The sequence below is a fragment of the Lampetra fluviatilis genome, chromosome 39 (genome assembly GCF_964198595.1).
Source record: "Lampetra fluviatilis chromosome 39, kcLamFluv1.1, whole genome shotgun sequence".
Taxonomy (NCBI): domain Eukaryota; kingdom Metazoa; phylum Chordata; class Hyperoartia; order Petromyzontiformes; family Petromyzontidae; genus Lampetra; species Lampetra fluviatilis.
The window spans coordinates 6,754,893-6,780,003 of record NC_136313.1 but is presented as its reverse complement, the minus strand read 5'-3'; the positions used below and the strand labels follow the sequence as shown (position 1 = coordinate 6,780,003).

The 25,111-nt window shown below is 49.4% G+C and overlaps 1 protein-coding gene across 2 annotated transcripts; it reads right to left on the bottom strand.

Moving 5' to 3' along the window:
- Window positions 1–5: 5 nt before the first annotated feature.
- On the bottom strand, window positions 6–14,321 carry LOC144945922 (mucin-1-like). Of its 2 annotated transcripts, XM_078874567.1 has the most exons (8): window positions 14,143–14,321; window positions 11,672–12,042; window positions 9,818–9,885; window positions 8,969–9,117; window positions 6,063–6,154; window positions 5,036–5,188; window positions 3,043–3,122; window positions 6–1,215 (listed from the first exon to the last, which is right to left on the bottom strand). In XM_078874567.1, exons 1-7 carry the CDS (start codon window positions 14,219–14,221, stop codon window positions 3,075–3,077), a joined length of 960 nt encoding a protein of 319 aa, XP_078730693.1. In that variant the 5' UTR covers window positions 14,222–14,321; the 3' UTR covers window positions 6–1,215; window positions 3,043–3,074. The 2 variants fall into 2 exon arrangements, with proteins under 2 accessions (XP_078730693.1, XP_078730692.1); XM_078874566.1 differs by having other exon boundaries at window positions 6–3,122.
- Window positions 14,322–25,111: the final 10,790 nt, after the last annotated feature.

The following is a 25,111-nucleotide window of genomic DNA, read 5'->3' as shown; positions in this document are numbered from 1 at the left end:
CGGGGTTTTGTGGTGTTTATTGCGTTTGCTAGAACACAATTGCAAAGACATGTTAAAAATAAAGAAGTACGGTATGGTATGGTATATTAGTACGGTATATTAAAACGTTTAAACGAAAACGTCACCGATCCCCATTTTTTTTTCCTGAAACGTGGAGCAACAAAAGACCAAGAAGTCTCTTTGCAAGCCAAACTAATTTACTACGACGACTACATTTGATAGCAAATGGTGGGTGGGGGGGAGCGAAAGGTTGTAGCATTTGAGCTGCTTTACAATGGCCAAGTTGGAAAATCGAAACGGAAAGTACAAGTTCATTATGTTCAAGTTAGCGTGTGAACCTGCAAAAGCAACGAACTGCTGCGTTTTCATTCAATTCCAGCGGTTAAAATGCAAAAAACAGGACAAGTCTCTTTAAAAAATATTTTATAACGTAAACTGCATATTAAAACGTAAACTATATCTCATCCATTGTAATATCACAGATACTAGATATTTTTATTGTTATCTGGTTATTAGCAGAGGTGTGGACTCGAGTCATGTGACTTGGACTCGAGTCAGACTCGAGTCATGAATTTGATGACTTGCGACTCGACTTGGACTTGCATAACAATGACTTTGTCCCACCTATGAGATGTGGACTCGAGTCATGTGACTTGGACTCGAGTCAGACTCGAGTCATGAATTTGATGACTTGCGACTCGACTTGGACTTGCATAACAATGACTTTGTCCCACCTATGGTTATTAGTTTTTTAATATGTATACAATTATAAATGTGGTGTTTTTTTTATTATGTTGGAAAAAAAAAATGTCCTAGCCCCCAAAAAAGCAAAGCGTGCATTGTGTTAATCCAATAGGGCTTTCGAAAAAAATAGCGAAAAGCGCAGCCCCCTGCAATTGCTTTGCTCACCCCACTGCCGGCAGAAGGGCCCCCTCAAGAGAGGCCCCCTCCAAAAATCTTGGCCATGATGGTGGGGGGCACCTTGGGAGGATGGCCACAGAGTAACCCCCACCGCTCTACCCCGTCACACAACACGACCCTGCCGCTCGACCTCGCTCAGGTTGAAGACGATGTTCACCCACGCCGTTGGCAACTCCTCGAGGCGTGCGAGCTACCGGGCGGGTGCTCCAACGTCACGGAGAAGAGGGGCGCTCGGAAGAGTGGACACGCGCGACGAAGTGGCACCTCCGTTTTGAACTCGACGCCGGTGAAGTTCTATTTATTCGCGTTAATGGAAAAAAAAAAGTTCAATTTGACGTCGAAAAAAATAAAAGTTTGGTATTCGTGCAATTCTTATGACGCCACGGCTATCACAAAGACGCCATGGCTCTTCACAAATGATGATAGTCTGTAGTAGTTTCACAATAGTGGGGGGGTGGGGGGGGTGACATTACTTATGCAATTCAGTAATTTGTGATGAGGTTCGAAATGTAATTTTGACCGCGACGACAGCACCACGTGGCCTGCTCTTTTGCCTAATAGCGTCACGACATGAACGTCCACCGAGAGGCCGTGCGTCTATTGTTTGTACACCGCCCACTTGCAGCAGTTAATCAGGGAGGCCCGCTGGCCTTCAACTGCAAACCTTTGCAACGAGCTGCAGCTTCGTTGCCATCACCGCCCCCTCCCCGAGAGCGCGGTAGGTGTTTAGTTTTCAAGATTAACAATTCTCATGGTGGCTGGATGGTTCGTGGTGTTCGTAATGACCGTGTCGGCCAGCACTCAGTCAGCACTGCTGAGATGCTGGGTTCAGGTCTGGGTTTTTTTTTGGTCTTTCGTGATGTAAACCGGGCTCGTAAGTGCCATGTGATACAAGCTGATACACTCAGCCTGGTCACCAATGACTCTACACAGACACCATATAAAAATTTGGTATACCACTATATTCATACTGCTGCATTTTAAGAGAGCAAAACAATACGGGCATAGTATGTTTAATATTAAAGGCGTATTGTTGCATAACGCGTGGCATGTGTTCCTGATCAACAGCGTGCAAGTCGAATAATGCTGTTGTGAAGTTTGTTTTCCCATAGACGTATGGGGTGGGGGGTGCGTTACCAAATAAAATGTATGTATTTTATTTAATTATTCTTGCCCTGGATTTACAAAATACGTATAAATGTAATGCTAAATTATATCACCGTTACAAAAAATACTTTAAAAAAGGAGTTTAATAACAATTGATGAGATGAAAAGATTACTACTTGCAATGATTACTTAATAAGGAGTCATTTCAGGGCTTCTTGAACGCTTGAGTGGGCGGCTGCTGCTGCTGCTTCTACTCAGCTCTATCTGTGGTGGGCACCGTGATGCCATCGGGATTTATTTTTGTTATAATTGAAAACATTTTTAAAATTATAAAACCGTAGTTTTACAATTTTCGGGGTTTTTTTCTCTTCTCTCCAGTATATGTGCCCCTAAAAGATTAACCGCGAAACTGCAGATTCGCACGTTACGCGAGGGATGCCTTGCTGTTATTGCTTCAGCAGAATAGACAACGTTGGAAGAATGTGGTGTAAATGCATCTGTTACATCATTCATTGGTGGGGCTGTTCATTGGGGGGACTCTTAAGCAAAAGTAAAAACAAATTAAATTAAAAGCCCCCTCGCCTTTCCATTTTAAAACTCCTAGCGAGATGACGGAAGAGATGTAGACATGAAAAAATGTTGAGATGAAAGACCATAGATACAGGCAAGTTTAAAGATGAGATCTTAATTGACTTTATAGAAATTGGCGTGTTATGTTGAGGTTTGAATTTGAGCCGATATATTTCAAGCACCCAGATACATTTTTTAAAATTAATCCGGGGCTCCCCTTAGCTGCTTTAGGGCCCTAAGCTTTGCCAATGTCGATGTTTTTGTTTTGCCTCGCAGCGCCGCTGGTCACATTCGCTTGGTAACCGGGCTTTAATTTGTGCTTCATGTTAACGGAGATGGCTGCGGCGTTGAGGATTTCTGCGACGCATGTGGTGATGAGGCTTGTGAGCCTCCTGCTGGCGGGAGCTGTGACGAAGTGAACGGGAGCCGAACGCCCGAATTTACCAGCGGAATCGGCAGGCATCCCGGATCCAGAATCACATCGGCGATTCCATTCCTTTGTTGGTGAATGTCATTCCCGAATTCTGTAGAGAAGCACACACACACAAGCAGTTGTTAATGCAATCAAATGCGGCGTAAAATTATTGATTACAGCTCACCTCTTCTCTATCGTCCATTCTCTTTCTCTTCCCTCGCCTCGTCCCTTCAGCCCTTCCCATCCCTCCCCGAGCCTTTCGTGATCCCTAAGCACCCCTCTATCGCTGTCACCCATTCCTCAATACCTTGTAGCACTGCCCCTGCCATCTAAATCATTCTATTCTGTCGGCGTTTCGTAAACTGTGTCCAGCACCTTGAGTGAAGGCGCTCTGTAAATGGGCTGTCTGGTAGGGTGGGGATGGTTGAGTTTGTATTTGTTTGTGTTTGGGTGATTTATGTATGTATTTATGTATGTTTGGGTGATTTATGTGATTTATGTTTGGGTGATTTATGTACCTTTCTTGTACTTTGCACTTCTGGCATGTTGTTGTACTGTTTGTTGTTGTAACGTTCTAACCCCGTGCCCAGACTGGACATCTGTGAAAAAGAGCTTTATAGCTCATCGGATTCCTCATGCAGTACAAATAATTATTCTCCAAAAATATTCCGGAAATATAAATTAGATGAAATTACATTCGAAGTCTAGTCAAAGTGTGTCTTTGAGGTGGTGGGGGGGGGAATTGCGTGTCTCTCACACCAATAATTTATAATTAATTAAGGAGCGTTCATAATCAAGGTTTTTGGGTTAGATTGCGTAAGTATAAATGTGTCGTAACCCTCCACCACCCGACAGCCAGTAAGGTTTGTCACGTAAACAACGTGCCAGTTAGTTGTTAATACTTCAACGCACCGGTGTGTCGGAGAGTAAATCCACAACATTTACAATTTGACTACGGCGTTTCGCTGGTAATTACATCCAGCATCATCGGGCGATTTGGCGCGTTGTTTACGTGACAAACCTTACCGGCTGTGTTAGGTGGTGGAGGGTTATGACAGATTTATACAGGTAGGAACAACAAGTTCCACACTGCTGCGTGACACGGATCGCACGAATGCGCTGACTAACCAAGTTCCTACCTGCCCACTCCGAAGGAACGTGTTATTCTTGGTTCTTTCGGTAAAGTCACGTAGAAGGGAAATAATAAAATAATGAAAATAAAACAATATTTCTTATTTCCCTTCTACGTGACTTTACCGAAAGAACCAAGAATATGAATCCCTGCAGTCACGAAAGCTTTAAAACGAGACAGATTTATACTTACGCGATCTAACCCAAAACACTTTATTACGAATAATATTGGTCGCAAATGCCTACGTGTTAAACCAAATTAAGTAGCGTGTGACAAAACATTTCACTGCTTTAGTCAACCAGACGATGAGAGCGACTCCATGGAATCCGCAGACACGAGGCCTTGACTACAACTCCACAGGATGACTGATGAAAAAGAATGTTGATGTGAACACTGACCGACACTGCATGGAGGGTATGGGCATCATCCAGCAGTGGATTAACCAAGAGGCACTAAATTATAATCGCTCAATCGTTATTTTACTCGCCAATATCGCCCTACAATAAAGTAGGCATTGGTGCACCGTACAACAGAACGGGAACGCTACAGGAGTACGGAACAAGAATAATGAAAAAAACCCGCCAGGACCACAGCCGTGAACATTGCCCGAGCGAAACTCGGTTCTGTTGGATTTACTAAGGTGACAGAGTGCAACCGCGCGCAGTGAATATATATATGTACGTGGTGAGTAAAATAAAAGAACAAATGAAGCTTTCGTTTTTTTCGAGAAGCAAAGTCGGAACCGATGTGTCTTGCACGGAATTGAGCGACGCTCGGCGCGTTTGGGACGTCCGGTCATGTGAAGACATCCCCGCCGTCGCACCGCGGTGTGGGCGAGCGCTAGGGGCGGCGAGGGGGCGCGGTGGTGGGGGGGGTGCGAGTGGTGGCACCTCAACGTAGGGGCTGAGCACGGCCTTGGACTGGTTGAGCGTGCCGTGCGTGTCGTACAGCGGGTAGGAGGACGCCGTCTCGCCGGTGTAGTACAGCTCCGTGCCGCCGTCGCCGTACGGGGCCGCGCAGCCTCTACGGCAGCACCACACCGCCTGCAGGGAGAGTAGCGCCGGCTCGTCGCACCGGCTCATCACACTGGCGAGTTCGATTCAACCTCCCGGTCGCGGCGCTTTAAACAACTACGGCGCAAGCGGACAAAACGGATACGCTACAGTTGTGCGATCGGAAGGGTGGCGTCGTGCGGTGGAGCAAAGCGTGGGTGCCCCTGGGTGCCCCCCCTCCCCCTCCTCTTCCAAGACGTTCCGCCCAGTGTGGGGAAAACCGAGGCCACAAAAGGCCCTCGAGAATGCTCTCATGAGCCAGCGCTTGCAGTGCCGCACCTGCGCCCCCCTCTCGGTGTGTTATTGCGTAACGCTGATCCGCCAGCCGAGGACTGCGTTCGAGTCGAAATCTTCCCACGCCAAGTCTGCCAGCGCCGTGGCCACCACAGTCGCGTGTCCCGACACGGCTGCGACTTTGTTTACCGGTCTGCGGGCCCACGGGTGAAACGGTGGAATTCCAAAACGGTCCAGAAATTCAACCGCGAATCGGTGCCTTCGTAAGTCTACGACACGTGAATGTGCGTGTTATTGTTGTTAATACTGAATTAGTGTTATCCAGAAAAAGCCTCACTGGGTGTCAAGATTCTGTTTGTCGGAGGGTCCGGCTGCATTGGGCTAACTGATAGTCAGCAGTTTGTTTCGCAGTCGGGGAGCGTTGTCGCCATTCGCTCTTTTTTCCCCAACTCAGTAATTCGTGGGTAAAATTTTACCTTTGGTAAAAATTGGACCGAAACGCCGGCACACGCACGCATGCACGCACGCACGCGTGTGCTGTCGCTCACTCTTTCATCACATAACGTCACGAGGTTTTTAACATCCACGGCGCGTCCGCATTGCATGCTGGGCTTCTGACAGTCGTACTCACACACGCCAGCAGGATGATGACGTTGAGCAGGAGGATGGTGCTGGTTAGGGCCAGGAGGGCGATGGACCAGGAGGGGAACTCGTTCGTGACTCCTGTGGGAGGGGGAGAGGCGGCGGTTCAATTCGTGGCCGTCTCGACCGTTCAGAAACCGAGCGAGGGCCCATTGGCACCTCCGATTAGCGCGGTTGGGTCTACGCATGTGTGCGAGATGAGTTCAACATGCATGCGTGCGTACGTTGAGACAGTAGACCTGATTCCTGTGTTTGATGTGGTGTGTTGAATCAAGTGTTGTTGTCATTCATGGCGAGAAAATTCTACGACTGAACCCAAACAATATTTGGGAGAGAAATGGTCCTGTCAGCTGTTTCCTACTGATTTGGCCACTTCGATTCGCTGGATTAAGACGACACCTTCCGTCAACACACAAACTACTCTACTGTTGTTTGCTGTTGTCGTTGTTTTTGCTGAAGGCAAATCAAATACATTATGCACTGCAATAAATGTAAAATGCTGTCAGAGTCAACGAATTAAAAGTAATTCCCATACAGGTTACGTGCGGTTGGGAATGTGTCCTCTGAAATAAGTTAAACGTCCCAAGTTATAATTTTGCAATAAAATAGCAGCTGTTAAATGTTCAGAAGAATCAGAATCTTTACGCTGGTGGAATCCGATGAGCTTATGAAGCTCTTCTGCACAGGCGTATTTTGCGAGTGAGAAAACCGGCAGATGCACGAAGATAATTACCCGCGACACGAGCGTGGTGAACGCAAAGCAAAAAGCGCTCGGAATGCCCCAAGATGGGTAGCGGTGCGAACGGTGGCACTGTAATGGGGTTAATGTCATATTGATTTGGCAGCACATTAATCATTGATACCGAATTGCCTCAATGAGGGATGAGTGGGGTAATTATCAAAAAGGCGGGTAATAAAAAAAAAACACAAGGATAGCTTATAAATAATTAGAATTGCGCATGCAAAATTCATAGCGCGTTTGAAAAAAAAAAATTTGCATGTTAAAACTTCAAAGAAGAATCGTAAATTTGTGCTCTCTGATCCAGTGACCGGCGCCGAATCTCAAAACCCCCAGTCAACATCAAGCCAAAGGGATGTGGCTGCTGGATGATCGCTCCCCCAGTCTTCTGTGCCATTGACAGACTGCCGCTGTTGAGATCCACGCTCCAGACCTCCTGCTCCTCCTCTGCTTGCGGATCAATCTCCAGATCTCAACCCACTGTCCGTGCTCACCGTTCACTGTGTGCGGAAGGCCGAAAGGATGTTTTGACGGCTTAAACAACTTAATTTGTGCGCCTTTTGGCGTCAACTGGTCAAACCCATGTGAGACTAGGCTCTAAGGAAAGCTGTCTCGGGTGTGGAACAATCAACTTCAAGGACAGTGCATATATTATCAGAGTTATGTTTTTTGTTTGCATTATGGCTGCAGGTATTGTGGTCTATGCAAACATGACTCCTTGTAAAAAAGGTGTCAGTTTTGTTGCCAGATAGAAGGGTAAAAATACCAATTATCAACTTAATTTAGTCAAGTAAATGTGAGAGTTTCGATTTAAAGCTTTCGTGACTGCAGGGATTCATCTTCTTGGTTCTTTCGGTAAAGTCACGTAGAAGGGAAGTAATAAAATAATAAAAACAGGTGAAGAACCTGAGGACGGCTGCTTGCGTTGTGGCCGAAACGTCGTGAGAATTATTTTATTATGTTTTGTTTTTATTATTTTATTACTTCCCTTCTACGTGACTTTACCGAAAGAACCAAGAAGATAAATGTGAGAGGCAGAGCACATGGATGAGCATGGCTTCCAAGGTAAATGATTCGCCGAATTCCATACATCAGGTAGACACATCGCATTATGATTGCTAGTGTACAAATGCATGTAAAAATTGCATCACTGCAACGGTCCAGGCACGGTGTTTTACACTGCCGACTGTTGATTCCCACACCTACGTATGAACGTTGAACTTCTTTCGCACCATACGTAGCCAACCGTGCCAATCGGAGGTGCGAGGGGGAAGGACAACAAGACTGAACACAAAAAGCAGTTTCAAAGAAATGAGTTTTCAATTTAGATTTAAAAGTGCATAGCTCCAGTAGCTTCTTCATATCGGAGTGATTATATTAGAATGGGATTGTGGGTGTTTTCCTGTCGCCGCAGCGTCATGAGCGCACGAACGGCGTTCCGGCTCGGATTCTTTGGTTGTCGTGTGTTTAAGACGAACGTCTTTGCCGTATTACCCAGAATTCTGCCTCTTACTCAAGTTTGGCTTCGTGGGGTATTTTTTTTACCAGCACCAAATGCCTTCGCTCACACCGAGTCATCTTCACAAGTGTTGTCGTGCCGCCCAGCCCAGTTACAGGCACACGGACGACGGTCAGCCAGATGGACAGAGATCACGCAAGGACGCTTCCAACCTTAGGGGCCGTCCATAAATGACGTCACGCGATTTTGGACGATTTTTGACCCCCCCCCCGACTCGTCACACAGCGTCACAAAAAGTCAGAACCCCCCTCAAATATGACGTCACAAAGCTCTTCCCCCCCCCCAAAATATATAAAAAATGCTTCAAATCGCTTTAAATTATTGTTATTGTAGTGCGTATTTAATGAGGCGCTGCACTCTGATGTTGAAGGAGAAAACATTTATTAAAAAGTCTATTTAATTAAGTAGAACGTGTTGTCTATATTTATTTAGAGTTGCGCATTTTGATGTGACGTCACATTTCTGAACCCCCCCCCCCACCTCGTCACACATCGTCACAAATGTCTGACAACCCCCCCCCTCCCCTAGGTGCGTGACGTCATTTACGGACGGCCCCTAACGAACGAACGAACCCTGGGTTCGTCCGTCGGCCGTTGTCGTCGTTCGCACGGTGGCGGGCGCCTCGCCGGGGACCCACCGGGCACGATGGGGCCGCTCACGCCGAGCTCGCCGAGCCGCGTGCCCCCGTGGGTGCCGCGCAGGAACGCGTCCGACACGGAGTCCGGGTGGGGGGCCCCGAGCAGAGTGTCGAACAGCAGGTCGGACGTCACCCCCACGGAGCCGCGCCTGGGGTGCAGGGTGGGCGGCAGAGTGGAAGTGGGGGGGGGGGTGAGCAGGGGAGGGAACGGCGGAAAACGCTAACCGGGTGTCCACGGTGGCTAGGAGATGTTAACTACCTCGCCTGGTATGGAGAAGGTCGTGGGTTCGATCTCGACCCTGACGCCTGCTGCTGTATATTTGGAGTTTGCGTGTCTCTCTCTTTCTCATCATCATCACGGTGGCTAGGAGATGTTAACTACCTCGCCTGGTACGCAGGAGGTCCTGGGTTCGACCTCGACCCTGACGCCTGCTGCTGTATATTTGGAGTTTGCGTGTCTCTCTCTCTCTCCCCGTGGTCCGTGGATTTGTCTCCGGGTCCTCCGATTTTTCCCTCCACATTTAGAATCAACGTCCGTTAATAGAGCATTTGGGCTGCTATACATTTCCACGTCATAAGCCACTTCGTTCAGCTATCATTTGTGATACCCAGATCGCTTCTGAAAAAAATAGCTATATATCTCAGTGGGCCTTATCTGGTAAAATAAAAATAGTTTACAAATAGTTTATTAAAATAGTAATAGAATGAGTCCCGTGCGACGGTAAATGTGGTTATGCTGCATGTGGCTGCTCATGCGGGGGAGGGAGGGTGATTCGTGTGGGTGGTGACTCGTGTGGGTGGTGACTCATATATGTGGTGACTTGTGTAGATGCAAGATGTAAACTTTACCAGAACCGGCGCACCACGCTGGTGATGTACGAATCTTTCAACGTCGAATTTTTGAAAACTTGGTCCAGCTGCAAAAGCAAAATAAAAGGAACGTCACGACTTTATTACAGTATCGTTGCTCCATGCCAGACAACACCGGATATATTCTGTATCGGCAAATAATAGTTTGATGGTCATGATGATGATGTGGAGTTTTGTGTTTGTTTGTTATGTGCATTACCTGTTCCAAACTGACTGACTTATAAATAAATACTCAACTTCACATCGTCATCATCGTGCGCAGTCACACCATTACGTGCAAATAAATACGTGGCATTATCCGAAGCGGAGGATTGGCAGAGTGATTAGATTGCTGTGCTCGGCGGACCCGAGTTTGATTCCCACCGATGGCTAACATCGGCCGCGATGTCTGAACCGTGCCCGAGCTCACCCCCATTCACGGGTCTGGCCGAGTCAGCATCGTCGCAAGAAACCACCCCATCGTGATCGTCACCAGATGGGCAGTCCGTCAACGCATCGGTGGACTGACACGGCCGGAATGTATTTATTCGAACGCGTATCTTTTGATGATTCACGCGTGGGAAGTTGCTTCGAAGCAAAAAGAAACTGGCCACTTGCCACGGGTTCGCTTAGTCCGTCGGCCAGAGCAGAACTAGGCAAAATCTACGGTTGCAAACAAAAAAACTTGTAGTAATCCGGTTGATTTACACGGCGAACGAGTGGATTTTTTTTATTATTTGATAACCCCCGCGCATTCAAAGTGGTTGCACATACAATGCGCTGTTAATGTCCACACACAAACAAAGACAAAGATCTCCCGTATAGCCTAAGCAGACTATTGGGGCAAGTGCTGTTAGCGAGCACCTTTGAAGGCTGGAACGATACACGAGGGAGTGGGTGGCCAGCACCACGCCTGAACGCCTTTGTCTCCCCAGTGGCGATGTTTACACACCGCACCAGGTACTCATTTGAGGCTGAGTTGACCTAGGGGAGGCCCAGGACCGGTTCTAACAATCGTCACCGGTGAGCGGGAATCGAACTCGGGTGGCCAGGTTCGTAGCGCAGCGCGCTAACCGCTACACTACCGTTGTCCACACACACAGACACACACAAATAAATTGGAACCACGAAAGTAACGCCACCTTAGGTTGGTACCGACAAGCGAGATATCTGCTCTGGGCTCATCAGGCAACTGCTGTGTTTTCCTGACCTCAATAGCTGCTCGCTGACACAGCGGAACGCACCTTCCGCTCGCTACGCTTGAGAACCCAGCGGCTTAAAAGCCCGGGTCCACGCTCGCGACCTTAGCGGTGAGCTCTGACCACCGAAGTTGCCTGGGCCACCACGCTCGCTGCACAGCGCGCGGGGCAAGGGCGGGCGCGGCCCTTGAACACTCAGGGGGCCTTTGGCGGCGTTGGCTCAGCGCCCCGGCAATGGGACGCAACCGACGCCCCCGAGTTCAGAGCGAGCGCTCGTGTCTGGGGCCACTCTCACCCCACGCCTAACCGAGCTCCACTTTGACCGCGTTTCCACAGCCGATGCAAGGCGTGCTGGCTCCGTGGCCTCCACCGGGCTGGGTCCGTGGGTCGGTCACGTGTCTCGCTGGCAACCAGGCACGGCAGAATCCGTAAAATCTACCAAATGTCCTGATTTCAGCTGAGACAGGCCCCAGTTATAAATATCTATAAATGTAAATACATGTATCCAGGTGTCCCAAAGCGTCTGGGAAAATCAGGAGTTTGTGCCGGGTTAGACATGTTCTGGCCTCGTGCTTGACAAAGAAACCAAGGGGGATGGGGGGAGGGGTCGGGTGGGTAGTTCGGGGCGGGGAGGGGAAATTGCCCACGTGCTCACCTGAAACGTCACGATTCTCTCCAGCGACCGAAAGGCATCGGACATCGGGTTGTCGAGCTCTGCCGTGAAGTTGCGGTTCTCGATGACGAAGGAGAGAGAGACGGCCACTCTGCTCCGCTTCTCCGCGGCGGGCGGCGCTGGCGGAGTGGACGCGCTCTCCGGCGTCGCGCTATTGCTGGAGCTGCCGCTGCCGCCACCGCCGCTTGGCTTCGCCGCGTCGCTCGGACTCTGCGTCCCTGCCGTTGCCACCGCTGCCACCGTCTCTTCTGCTCCGCCCGCCGTGGATTTTTCTCCGCCCGCCGTGGAGTTTTCGGCACCTGGGGTTCGCCCGGTCGTGGTCGTGGTGGTGGCGTTGGCCGCGCAGACGCCACCTGTCAGGGACCGGCACCGGAGCCGCACGAGCGGGTGAACCGAACGTCGAACGAGCACCGATTGCCAAGTCGACACGCGCGCACGTGGAACTTCTTTCGCGCTGTACGTAGCCAGCGGTGCTAACCGGAGGTGGGGGACACGTCCGGACCATGTGCCCACGACCTAATGACCCCCCGAATGACCCCGCCCCGCCCCCCAGAATGCACCACGGCTCATGGCGCACTGTGGAGGCAGCATCGAGGGTTGGTGGATCACAGCGCAAATGTTGGGAAACTTCCCTTCACGTGGGCGTCGAGGAGGAAGCCCGTACCCTGGCTCTGCCCGGAGATGGCGGTACGGTCAAAACGAACCTGTTCCGTCTGTGTGGGGATAGAGCGTTTCCCCCTCACACGCGTGAATGTTCTCTAGGCTTTCCTGTCATATGTAAGAACTCATCAATTGGCCGGTAACACCTTTATAAATAAGAGGACTGCAGAACTTGGGCAATTGTGGTTGCCGGCTTGCCGCGTGGCTGCCTTCCCCGCTCGTTGTCTGTGGTTCCTCCTCGCGCCTCCGAGTTTCTCTCTCCCTCGACGAGAGCGAGCAGATGCTGCGCGGCGCACGTTACAAGTTAAAATTGTTATCTTAAGATTGTAAAATAAATATATGGAATCACATGTTGCTGCAGACAACTAAACCCCTCTCGAAACTGCACAGCTATGCGACATACACGTGTAAAATAACATATCAAACTCGATGTTCTGGTCAACTCATTAAATATTACTTAATATATCTCAACGTTTAAATAAACCCGAGTTCAATTCCCAGCCAGGGCTCACATCAGCAGTCGGTGGTGACATCTCGGCCAGGCCTGGCCCCACGTCTCAACTCTTCTTTCAAGGGTGAGAGCATCGAGGTGGTGCCCATCTCCTGTTTACAGCCATGAGCCAGTGGTGGAAATTCCACATTCCCGTGGCCGAGGGGGGTGGGCGAGTCAATGCAAAGGACAACCGCTGTCTGTTGCCTTCCCCCACATGGAGGGATGATTGTGCCGAAGGGAGTTATGGCAAAGATCCAACCGTCATTGGATTAAAGCGTGGCTGCTGCTGTATTTGGCTTCATTAGCGCAAGTCAATACGTAGTCTCCAATGCAGTGGCGGCACTGGCTGTGTGCAGAGCCACGTGGTGACCGAACCAACACTGACCCACGTGACGACAGACAAACAAGTACGCGGAGGGGCCTTCATCCAGCAGTGGATTGACAAATGGGACCGTACATTTACACAATCAGTAGCTTATGCAAATGTGAAAAGATGTGGCCCTGAAATCCGACGGGGTGTATTGGCCTACTCGTCCACGCTGGCCACAGCGGGTGAAACCCATTCACGTCTGCTGGGTGGGTAGAAGCACGAGGGGGGCTTTGAAGGGAATGTCCCCAATCCTTGCGCCTGCCGCGCCGGGAGATACAATTGAACCGGTGGCATCTGGACTGCAAGCCCGGTACGCGCACGATGCTCAAGTGTCATTTAAGCCATCAAATTGTCTCACGATTTGTTGGTGAAGTTATAAATACCCCACTGCTCGTACTGGTCTGTGTGCGGTGACGAATGGCACACACAAGAATATCAGCCTCCGTTCGCCACTAAGTGGACTTAGAACTAAAAAAACAACTCCTATGTTATTTATTTTACCAGCTAAGGCTCACTGAGCTGCTACATAGCTTTTTTGCAGAAGCGACCTCGCGATCGCCAATGACAGCACGACGAAGTGGCTTATCATGCGCGAAATGTACAGCGGTATCCACATCATTTAAACGTCTGATGTCGTTTAGTCTAATTGTGGAGGGGAAAACCGGAGGACCCGGAGAAAAATCCACGCGACCACGGAGAGATCGATCACCAAAACCCCAAATATACAGCAGCAGGCGTCAGGGAAGGGATCGAACCCGCGACCCGCGACTTCCTGCATACCAGGCGAGAGAGAGCTAACAGCTCGCCACCGCGGCTTAGACGTCAACCACGGCGCTTGTGCCAGGCTAGGTGCACCTCGAGGCCACGTGACGTTTTGAAAGCTCGCCCAACGGGTGTCACACACGCACGCACGCAGACCAGGCGGGGTACCTGTGTGCAGCAGAGCCATCAGGAGCCACGAGAAACACGTGAGGGTCACTACTACCCTGAGCCCCGTGCTCTGGGTCATGGTGTGGGTGAGCGGTGGCGATAGGTGCTGCTGTCGTCGAGGGAGGCAGCCAAAGCCGCTTGCTGTCACGGAGCCGCTGCAAAGGAAACGGACCTCGACAAAAGCCAGACCCAGACTATTTGCGGCACGTCCCTCGAGCAGACGCACACACAGACACACGCAAAAAGACACACGCACACACACACAGACCCACGCACGCACGCACTCCTGCAAACTACACAGCCACACCCACCAAACGCAACCCCTGCCCGAGCATGTTCAAGACGACTTGAGCACGGGGCACTGCAGAGAACAAACTCAGGATTATTTTTGAGCCTTTTCAGTGTGTGTTGGCGAGCGCCTATTAAGGCCTGGTATGATACATTCGCCGGGATGGGTTATGGCCAGCGCAGTGAAAACCATGCCGCCTTTGTCTCCCCAATGCTGATGGTTAACACACTGCGCAAACGAGTCAACTTCAGTTTCAGTTTTCAGTTTCATTTATTAGGTATAACTCTGTGAGCCATGCGGCTCTTGACTCGGGTGCAATCGCAACAAAACATGAACAAGAAACATCTTGAAGTGACTACACGCAGTAGAAAAATCCTGGAAAAAACAGCAAAGTCTTCCAGACAAAACACCGCATTTCAACGCTGTGTGCAAAAATCTCAGTGGGATGCAAGTCAAACAATAACAACCATAAGACAATGTAGATTCAAGTTATCAGGCCAACTCTGTACTACAACAAACAAACATGGCTAGACCAAACCGTTTTCAAAATCACCAAAATAAAGCTATAAAAACAATGTAACAGTGATCATAGGAACTGTGATTCAAATGTAACAATAAACGATATACATAACATGTACGACCAAACTTTGCAGCCAGAATTTGCTGCATGAGTCACTCCATAACAGCAGGAGTATCAGTAGCAGAATGCAAAAATGTAAATACACCTTTAAAGATCTAAGGGGTGGCCCAAGTCAGATTTAATTTCAATTAATGATTAATAATCAATGGTCTCGAGTCGAACCCAGGTCGCTGCCTTATTTGCACAGAGTTCACTGCCGATGGATAACGAAGCTCTTGAGTAAAACGCATTATTATAAATAAAGAAAAAGTCAAACTCAGTTCTGCCTATATATAGCGCCCTTCAGACAAGGCCTCAGCGATTTCCAACACAATCGCAGAATTAAAAAACAAACCCGTTCACATTAAAAAGAAAGAGGTAAACAACCCCCATACGCAGGAAAATATAAGGACAAATAAATTTTGTTTCAGACGAGAACATAAAAACTTTTTTTTAATAAATAAAATAAAAACAAATAAAAATACATAAAAATAAAAAAAATTCTAGAATAAAATTAGAATAAATTTAATGAAATATTGAGACAATTTTTTTTAAAATAATAAATATAAGTAAAATATATGAAAATAAATGTGGTTTCAGACGAGACCCTAAAAACCTCGACTGACGGAGTCTCCCTAACGGAGGCGTCGTTCCACAGACGGGGCCCGTCGACTGAAAGTTGAACACAGATTTTCCTTCACTCTGGTCAGTGCTGCTTGATGAGGGTGCAGGAGGGGGGGAGACCCAGGACCGGTGCAGATATCACACCGCCACTCACGAGAGACGTGAACGGGAATCGAACTCAGATGCACGGATTTATAGCGCAGTGCGCTAACCACTGTGCCACCTCTCCCTCCAGTGGCTTGAGTTTATAATAAAAAAAACAATGTTTACTGGTATGAAGGCAACATGTGGGTAATTACCATACTCGCTGTTTATGCCAAACAATCAGGATTCACAAAGGTTTGTTTTAGAACAAAGACAAAGACCCCCCGTATAGCCTGTCAACAGACTGTTGGGGCAAGTGCAGCCCGCGAGCATCTTTGAAGGCCGGCACGGCACACGAGGGGTGGGTGGCCAGCACCAACGCCCGGTCGTCTTTGTCTTCCCGGCGCTGATGCTTACACCAGGTACTCCTTTAAGGTCGAGTAGTCCTAGCGGGTGTCGAACTCGGGGTCGCAGTGCGCTAACCACTGCACTACCGCACCCCAGCAACAACGCGCATGACCTACCAAGACAAAGATCCCCCGTATAGCTTTAACAGACTGTAGGGGCAAGTGCTGTTAGCGAGCACCTATAAAGGCCGACACGGCACACGAGGGGGTGGGTGGCCAACACCACGGCCGGTCGCCTTTGTCTCCCCAGCGGCGATGTTTACACATCGCACCAGGTACTCATTTAAGGCTGAGTCGACCTAGGGGAGGCCCAGGATCGGTTCAGATAATCGTCACTGGGTGTTTGCCGTGAGCGAAAATCGAACCCGGGTCGCAAGGTTCGTAGCGCAGCGTAGCGCTAACCGCTACACCACCGCTCCCCACCACCACACACAAACACACGCACTCACAGACACATGTACACACACACGCGAACTATCAAGCGAAGCCGTGCAGCCCAGGATGATGGGGCTGGATTTTCAATTGATGGAGGATTCAGTTGGCTCAACATGAACCCAGCGCACTGTCTGAGATGACTTTAGTTACTCCAGCAATCAAATCGTTTCGTGTTTTTTGTGGACGCGGTGATCGGTGCGGTCATCGACGCCGGAGGGTTTTTTTTGCGCGCACTTCAAACGTCACCGAGGCTAATTCGAGGCTGCGCTACCCCTTTGCGCCTGGTGAGCATTGCAGTGAATAGAAACCAAAGCGCATGGACTCGGCGTGGTGAAGTATGGTCAAATCAATTTTCTTGCGTAAACACGGCCGTGGGGGGTGGGGGGCAGATCCACTGGTCCAGCAGTAGTGAAATTGAAAACCTGGCCCACTGCGGTCAATTGGGGTGCTGTCAGTGGCGAGATGTTAACTACTCTCGCCTGGTCTACAGGAGGGCGTGGGTTCAATCCCGACCCTGACGACGTCTACTGCTGCTATATATTTTTAGTTTGCGTGTTTCTCTCTCCCCGTGGTCGCGATTATTTTTCTCCGGGACCTCCATTTTTTTTCCTCCACATTTAGAATCAACATTACGCGTTTAGAGGATATGGCTGTTGCACACTTTCCACACGACGATGAGCCGCTTCGCGTTGAGCTATCAATTTGTGGCCAGGTCGCTTCTGAAAAAAGAGCTACACAGCTCAAGTGAGCCGTACCTGGTCAAGAAAAAAACGAGTTTATAGTTTAAAAGTGACAAGAAGAGGTGGTCACCATCCATCACGGCCATCATCAGCCACCGAGTTTAATGTATGCCGTGCAACTCGATGCCCTGCGGGCGTTCTGCTCGTATTGTTGCCCCTGGGGAACTTACACCGCTTCTTGTTGTTGTTCAGGCGAGCGTGGACAAAGACAAAGATCCCCAGTGTTAGCCAGAACACACTTTTTTCGGGCTGTTAACGAGCACCTATGAAGACCGGCACGGTACACGAGGGGGTTGGGTGTCCATTACCACGGCCGACCGCCTTTGTCTCCCCAGTGGCGTTGTTTTGAGGCTGAGTCGACCTAGGGGAGACCCGGCACCGGTTCAGATAATCGTCATCGGTGTTAGCCGTGAGCGGGAATCGAACTCGGGTCGCCGGGTTCGAAGCGCAGCGTAGCGCCAATTTCAACTTGGAACTCCCTAGACGCCCCCGCCCCGCTCCAGATCACACCCCTCGCGATGCCGCCTCCCTTACCCGTCCACGAGTTACCCTACCAGTTACCCCTACCAGTTACTCCTACCCGGTGTCTGCAAGTTGAAACAATGGGGCAAGTTTCGTAACCAAGCCCCTCCACACCCCGTCTCCGTCCACCGAAGCACGACGAGTCGATAGGTGGAGCGCCGATAGTTGACCGGCGGCAAGGCGCACGTGGTGGGGTAAAGTGTGGGTAACCGCGCCTCTTCCGAGACGTCTGGCCGGCGTGGAAGAGTAGGCCAAATGCCCTCTTGTGTTGCCGAACTTTTTTCGCACCGTACGTGGCCAACCGTTCTAATCGGAGGTGCGGCGGACGGACAACAAACTGGACACAAGAAGCGGCCCTAAACAAATGAGTTCGTCGATCTCGACGCTTTAAAAATGCACAGCTCAACTGGCTTCCTCGTTAGCGGAAGCGAGAGCGTTCCAGACGGCCAGAAGAAGCGCATCAGAAAGCGCGCGATGCCGCCGACCGTCTTTGTTCGATGGCCAGCGAGTGGAGGCCCTTCCGCCAGCAGTGGAGCGAGCAAGGCATGACCGCAGCGTTTGCGCCAGGTGTTGCGCGTGCATCAACACACACTGTGCTGATGCACGAGGAGCCTGCGGGTGCCGTTCATCTCCGGGTGACTTGAGGCTAAGTGGCCGGAACGGGACAAGTCGGTACTCGCGATGGGAGTTTGCCATGCGCACTGCAGGGCTCACCGGGACGTGTTTGTATAAGAGCGGTGAAAGCTGACTGTGTCATGCCTCTCAGTTCCTCAAGGAGCCCGGCCTCCCCCCCCCCAGCACGCGGCGCGAAACGTCGGACATCGTGCCGAACAGCACGCGGAGAGATTATCAACGCGTGTGCGCTAGCTGGTGGCGCTCATCTCTACGGCAGGCCATGCATGGGCCAGTGGTGGAAATTCCACGTTCTCATGTCCGGGGCCATGAAATGGTTTCATAGGATAACCAGGTTGATTGGCCACAAATGAACACGTTTACTCGTAGCAAAACCGAAAGGAGCATGGGCTGAGTTAAGCCCTGAACGATGGTTTAAACCGTACAGTAAATGATGTCAGTATAATCATCAGGCTCCAATGTTCGTCAGAGCAGTAACCGCGGTGAAGATGAGGGCAGAATTATTTAAGATGAAAAAAACGATTAGACACCAGTTATCTTCTGTGACATCGTGCACTTAAATGCATGTCACAAACCTTGCATGCTGAGTAATACAGTACTTATAAGTATCACCTGCACATGACTATATATGTAGGGCGCCACGGTGGAGAAATGATAACTGCCTCGCCTGGTATACAGGAGGTCGTGGGTTCGATCCCGATCTCGACCCTGACGACGCCTGCTGTATATTTTGAGTTTGTGTGTCTCTCTCGCTCCCCGTATTCGTGTGGATTTTTCTCTGGGTCCGCTCCGGGTTTTCCTTCGACATTTAGAAACACGAGTTTAGAGCATTTGCCTGCTCTACATTTCCACGTGATAAGCCACTTCGTTGAGATATCATTTGTGGGCAGATCGCTTCTTAAAAAGAACTACACAGCTCAGTGGGCCTTACCTAGTAACATGTACATAGTTTTGTTTTTAGTTTATTATCATGGATACGCCTCGCCTTATCACCCAGTCTCAAGATTTGCGTTCAGGCGGGTTCTGCTAAGTTTTTTTTTCACTCAACAGGTGACGACGATTGCTGAGTACATTACAGTAATTCCCAATTAAGTAATTTGCGGATGTAAAAACATATAATCTGGAGGACCTGGACGAACCTGTGATCGTTTCGCAGGTGCGGGAACAATCGCCCTGAGTGTACGGACCCGCTTCGACTAGGGCCACGAAAACATCCTCTCTGATTGCGCGTCTAGAGTGCAATTGAAGGCGTGTGAAAGCATACGTCTCCTGATTACACGTGTATCCAACCACGTATAAGTGAACAGCAGGAGGCTTTACTAATGTCTCAGGCGCGCCCTCGTGGCGGCGTTCACAACCGCGATAGGGGAGTCCCCCGTGAGACGCCTTCACTGCGCCAGGCAGAGAGGCGAAGCGACCACGAACATTCATTCACCAGCTGGGGTTCCATTGCCAACTCAAGGGTGGTCCAGATGTCTTGTCACCCCCCCCCGCCCCCAAGATGAATCGACGCCTAACATTTGTTTTCTGTTTTAAATAGGCATCTTTATTTATTTCCGATGGCTGATACGAGTTCATATATTGTTGAACAACGGCTTGGAGTGAGCGTATGGGCTCACAAAACATTAGAAACCAGACAGAAACTGTGAAGGATGTTCGAAAGGATTTCTGGAAAATGTTAACTATATTAATGATATTTAATATAGTTATATTGCTTAAATAGCATTCACACCCATTGGTATGCAAAAATATTTAAGTTTTCCAGAATTCAGTTTTACACCCTGCACAATGATCCATATATCACAACAACGAATTGGAATCACCTACATCTCTTAATTGTTCATTAATGACTATGCGGTTTTGTGAATTATTAATTTGTAGCTTAGAATGTAAGTGTTTAGTTAATCGAATGTTCATGTTGTTTAATGTTTTTTTTATGTTAAGAGGAGCCTCTATACTAATCATCAGCAGATGCGTGTCTGGGTTTGGCTTGTGGAAAAGGTGGCATTAGCAGATGGAGGAGCCTCGTGAAGCACGCTGCTACTGGGCAGTTGGGGTGGCTGTCGCCCTCCAACAACAACGGAGGGCAGAGGAGCGACGCTCACAACAACGAGCGCAGCATAACCGGGCGTTAAAATCGAACAAGTTGGCACAGTAGGGGCACAGCTGGCGCATCTGCCAGTCACCTCAGTCAGTCAACTCATGGCACCTGCTGGGTCTGTCCCGTGACGTGTCGGCGATCCTTTGACGCGTGTGGGGGGTCGCCACACAGAAGTCACAGAAAGATTGAGCTGATTTAGATCGATAGATGGAGCTTAGCAAAACAGAGTTTCATGGTGGGGGCATAGACACGCAAGGGGTTGGAGCGGTGGCTAGCGCAGTACTTTGTGAAGCCAGTGAGCTCAATTCGATTCCTGGCCACGACTAACATCAGTAGCGAGTTAACATCCCCTACGGGTCGTGAGGACCTCCCTTCAATTTGCACTGAGCAGCGGCGGGTTCAACACGGGGTTCAACTCGGGGTTCAACTCGGGGTTCAACTCGGGGTTCAAATCGGGGTTCAACTCGGGGTTCAAATCGGGGTTCAACTCAGGGTTCAACTCGGCTCATTCTCCTTTTGGTTTTGTAGGGGCGAGCGCTGTTGTGTGAAGTCAACCTGGTTATCCTATGAAGTGGCCGCATGGCCCCCGACATGAGAACGTGGAATTTCCACCACCGGCTCATGCATTGGCCTGCTGTGGAAATGAGCGCCACCCCTCGCTTATTTGAGCAGATGCAGTTTCACTGGAATCTCCCCTCTCGTGTCTGGACTCGCACCACCACCCTGTGTCTTGCCTTCGATACTGCAATTAATACGACCCGCAGTGTGATCCGACTGGAGCTGCCAAATGTATGGGAAGATCGACTGGGGTGACACTTGGGGAGCTGGTACTGTAGTCCCACTTTAACATAGCCACAACAAATACTAAAACGATCCCCCGTACAACCTTAACAGATTGTTGGGGCAAGTGCTGTTAGCGAGCACCTATGAAGGCCAACACTTCGCCCGGCCACCTTTGTCTCCCCCAGTGGCGATGTTTATACACACCGCACCAGGTCCTCTCATTTGAGGCTGAGTCGACCTAGGGGAGGGCCCAGGGACCGGTTCAGAGAATCGTCACCGGTGTTGGCCGTGAGCGGGGAATCGAACCCGCGTCCGCCGGGTTCGTAGTGCAGCGCTCACGAGCACAGCTCACTCGGTGGGCGGCATCACGGTTTGGTTTAGCCATGTTTGTTTGTTGTAGTACAGAGTTGGCCTGATAACTTTAATCTACATTGTCTCATGGTTGTTATCGTTTGACTTGCATCCCACTGGGATTTTTTTGCACACAGCGTTGAAATGCGGTGTTTTTTCTGGAAGACTTTGCTGTTTTTTCCAGGATTTTTTTTCTGTTGCGTGTAGTCACTTTAGGATGTTTCTTGTTCATGTTTTTGTTTTGTTGCGGTTGCACCCGAGTCAAGAGCCGCATGGCTCACAGGGTTATACCTAACTAGCTTTACTACCCCGGCTTCGCCCGGGACTTAATTCACCACACCACACCAGTTAATTGTTTGAGGCTGAATGGACCTAGGGGAGGCCCAGGACCGGTTCAACTCGGACTATCACCCCCTGCATGGTCGATACAAATGAGTACCACTTTGTGGAAGGTTAACAGGGGTCGGCTTGTTCTGTGGAGAGAGACTGGCACCAACCATGGGCATGTTGACTTTCCACCGCTGGCTCAGGGGTGGATTAGCACGGTTGGCTACGTACGGTGCGAAAGAAGTTCAACATGCGAACTGTCGACGGAGGCCAGAAGATGTTATCTGAGTTGAGCAGAGAGAGGCGCTTGGGCATTCGGTAGGCAGCGCGCGCTGCGTTGAGTTCGAGGCAGAGGCGCCCTCCTCCAGGAGGCAGCGTCGGACCACGTGTTGCTCCTGTGAGGCTTAACAACGAGTTTGAGAGGCAATACGGTTGAGCTTGCGGATTTCTCCCAGGTTGTTTTTTCACGGATTGTTCAGACGTCTCCATGCTCAATTTGATACAAAAAAGATCACTACAATGTTAACGTGATCATTTGTATGAAGAGCGTCTCACATTTTCGAATTAAAGCTTTCGTGACTGCAGGGATTCATATTCGTGGGTCTTTCGGTAAAGTCACGTAGATGGGTTCAAATAAAATAACAAAAAACTACGACGTTTCGATCGCAATTTGAAGCTAACCCCCCTTTACCTGGAAGACGACCGCTCGCGTTGCGATCGAAACGTCGTCGTTTTTTCGTTATTTTTGTTTTGTTATTATCTTTGAACCTATCTACGTGACTTTACCGAACGACCCCCAATATTATTACACAAATTCTTTGGTGGTAAAATACTTACGTGTGCCCGTGCGTAAAGAAGAGGTGCTAAGATGGGTTGAGACTTCATCCGTGACGTTGCTAAGTTATTGAGTTCAGGCAGATGCGGTGTGACTTTTCGATCGTACGTGAGCAGCAAATTTATTACTAAAATTCGAAGAGGACAACAATGCTTATGCAAATTCACAGAGAACAGTACCGTCACAGCAATTCCTGCGTGTTCAAAATCACAATGTTCCTCTTGCTATCATTGCCCAATATATACAAATGCAACTCAACTCTTAACAGTGCAGTACTTGCGTACGCCGATTTAAATCATCGTCAAGCAATCCTTGTATTTGCAATTGTGTCAAAATCTACCATGATGTGCAATTATAATAATAATGATAAAACGTAGCAACTTCTAAGCATTTTTAAATCCAATATTGGATGATCCCACATTCGACCATACTTCACCACGCCAGTCAGTCCACTTTGCTAAGGGGGGGGGGGGGTGGCAGTAAGAATCTTTTTTTTTTAAGATATCACTCGCCACTGATGCTTATCACGGTCAGGAATCGAACTTAAGTTGCTGGGATCATAGTGCAGTCCGCTAACCACCGTGTCCCTCGGTCCGCCCACACAATGCATGTAACTGCAATAGTATTTTTAATTCATTGTCATGTTGCTTTATGTTTTATTTGCTAGTCTGCACCTATTTTAAGTACATTTAAACTCAATTGAATGCGGTTGTGTCTGTTTTGTCGATCCATTATGTTTGTCCTCATTTTAAAGGCCTGCAAGGAAGCACGCTTCCAATCATCAATTAAACTTGGGATGATGTCCGACGTTTCGCTCCACGTGCCGCGAGCTTGTTTAGCTATCTCTACGTTCAGGAGTTCCTGCATAAACTCCCAGCACGTGGTTGCAAAACGTCGGACATCATGCCGCCGAGCACACGGGACAGAAATGTAGTGAGATGAGAGAAGGCAGCTACAGACAAGATAGAGATGACAGAGATTAATGGGCTTATATAAAATTGGCTTTATATAACCTCACATTCGGATCTGAATTCGAGTAGCCATGTGGCACATCCCTTTGTTCTGTGAATGTGGGTACTCGTTGAGCTATTTTCGGGCCCTATGCTTTTGCTTATTTTGCGTTTGCCTGGCACCACCACTGGGGCTCATGGCTTCCACGTGGACCTCATGAACCCCGCGAGCCACCCGGCCAACGCCATCAGAATGATTTTATTGCGGCGAGTGACCGACTCAATCTCCCATGCTCCTTACTGTCGTGCGACAACATTCGTCTCCCGGGCGCGTGACGGCCGCCGGGTGGGAACGTCACGGCGTGTCTACTTCCACGGGCCGATCTCCAACCCGAACGGTTGCACTCCTCCGGATTCTTCATCCCGTGACGTGGCAACGATATGACGATTGGGACGAAACCCCGAGGGCGAGTGAAGAGGCTGACATCGACCATGTGCTACGCCAAAGCACTTCTGAGTTGATCTCGAAGCCCAGATGTGCTGCTCGCCATCGCGAGGCCACTGAGCTACCCACTGAACGCAACAATACGATATCTACCTTGAGAGCATTACTGAAGGCACACAATCAGCGGAGAACTAGGAAAGTTATACATTTGATCTACAGCCTTAAGCTTTAAGGAATAAGCAGTTAATTTATTGCAAATCTGGTTCACAAGTACCAATTTTAAAATGCCCTTTGTAAAAACCGGTGCATAGATCGTGTTGCTGTGCATATGCACGCCTCTCTTAGGCTCCCAAACAACAGTGGGCTTTATGCCGAGATGCTCTGCAGGCTAAATATACGTTAGCATCACAGTATACGCTATCTTGTCCTCACCTACAACACGCATTATCTTCCAGTTCATGGGGGGTTTCTGTCACATTAGTCGGAAGACAAATGGTTGGCTTGTGTGGCAGATGCAAGTGGTTGTACCGTACAACGTCGCATATCCGACCGTCGCAAATCCGCCCTGACCAACTAACCACGGTATACGTGCATGGTGTCAACTGTGATTTTTCCACAGATGTTCACAAATCAGATATTTTCACAACATCGCGTACACATTCGCTTTACTCTGACAGCATTTCCCCACGTTTCAAGCCGTGCGTGCGATTTGTGCTTGTCCAGTAATCCTATTCGTGCACGATGGTGTAACTGTGACTTTCTACTAGACGTTCACACGTCCGCCTATATCTCAGTCTACAGCATGCAACGGATACGCAACGTTG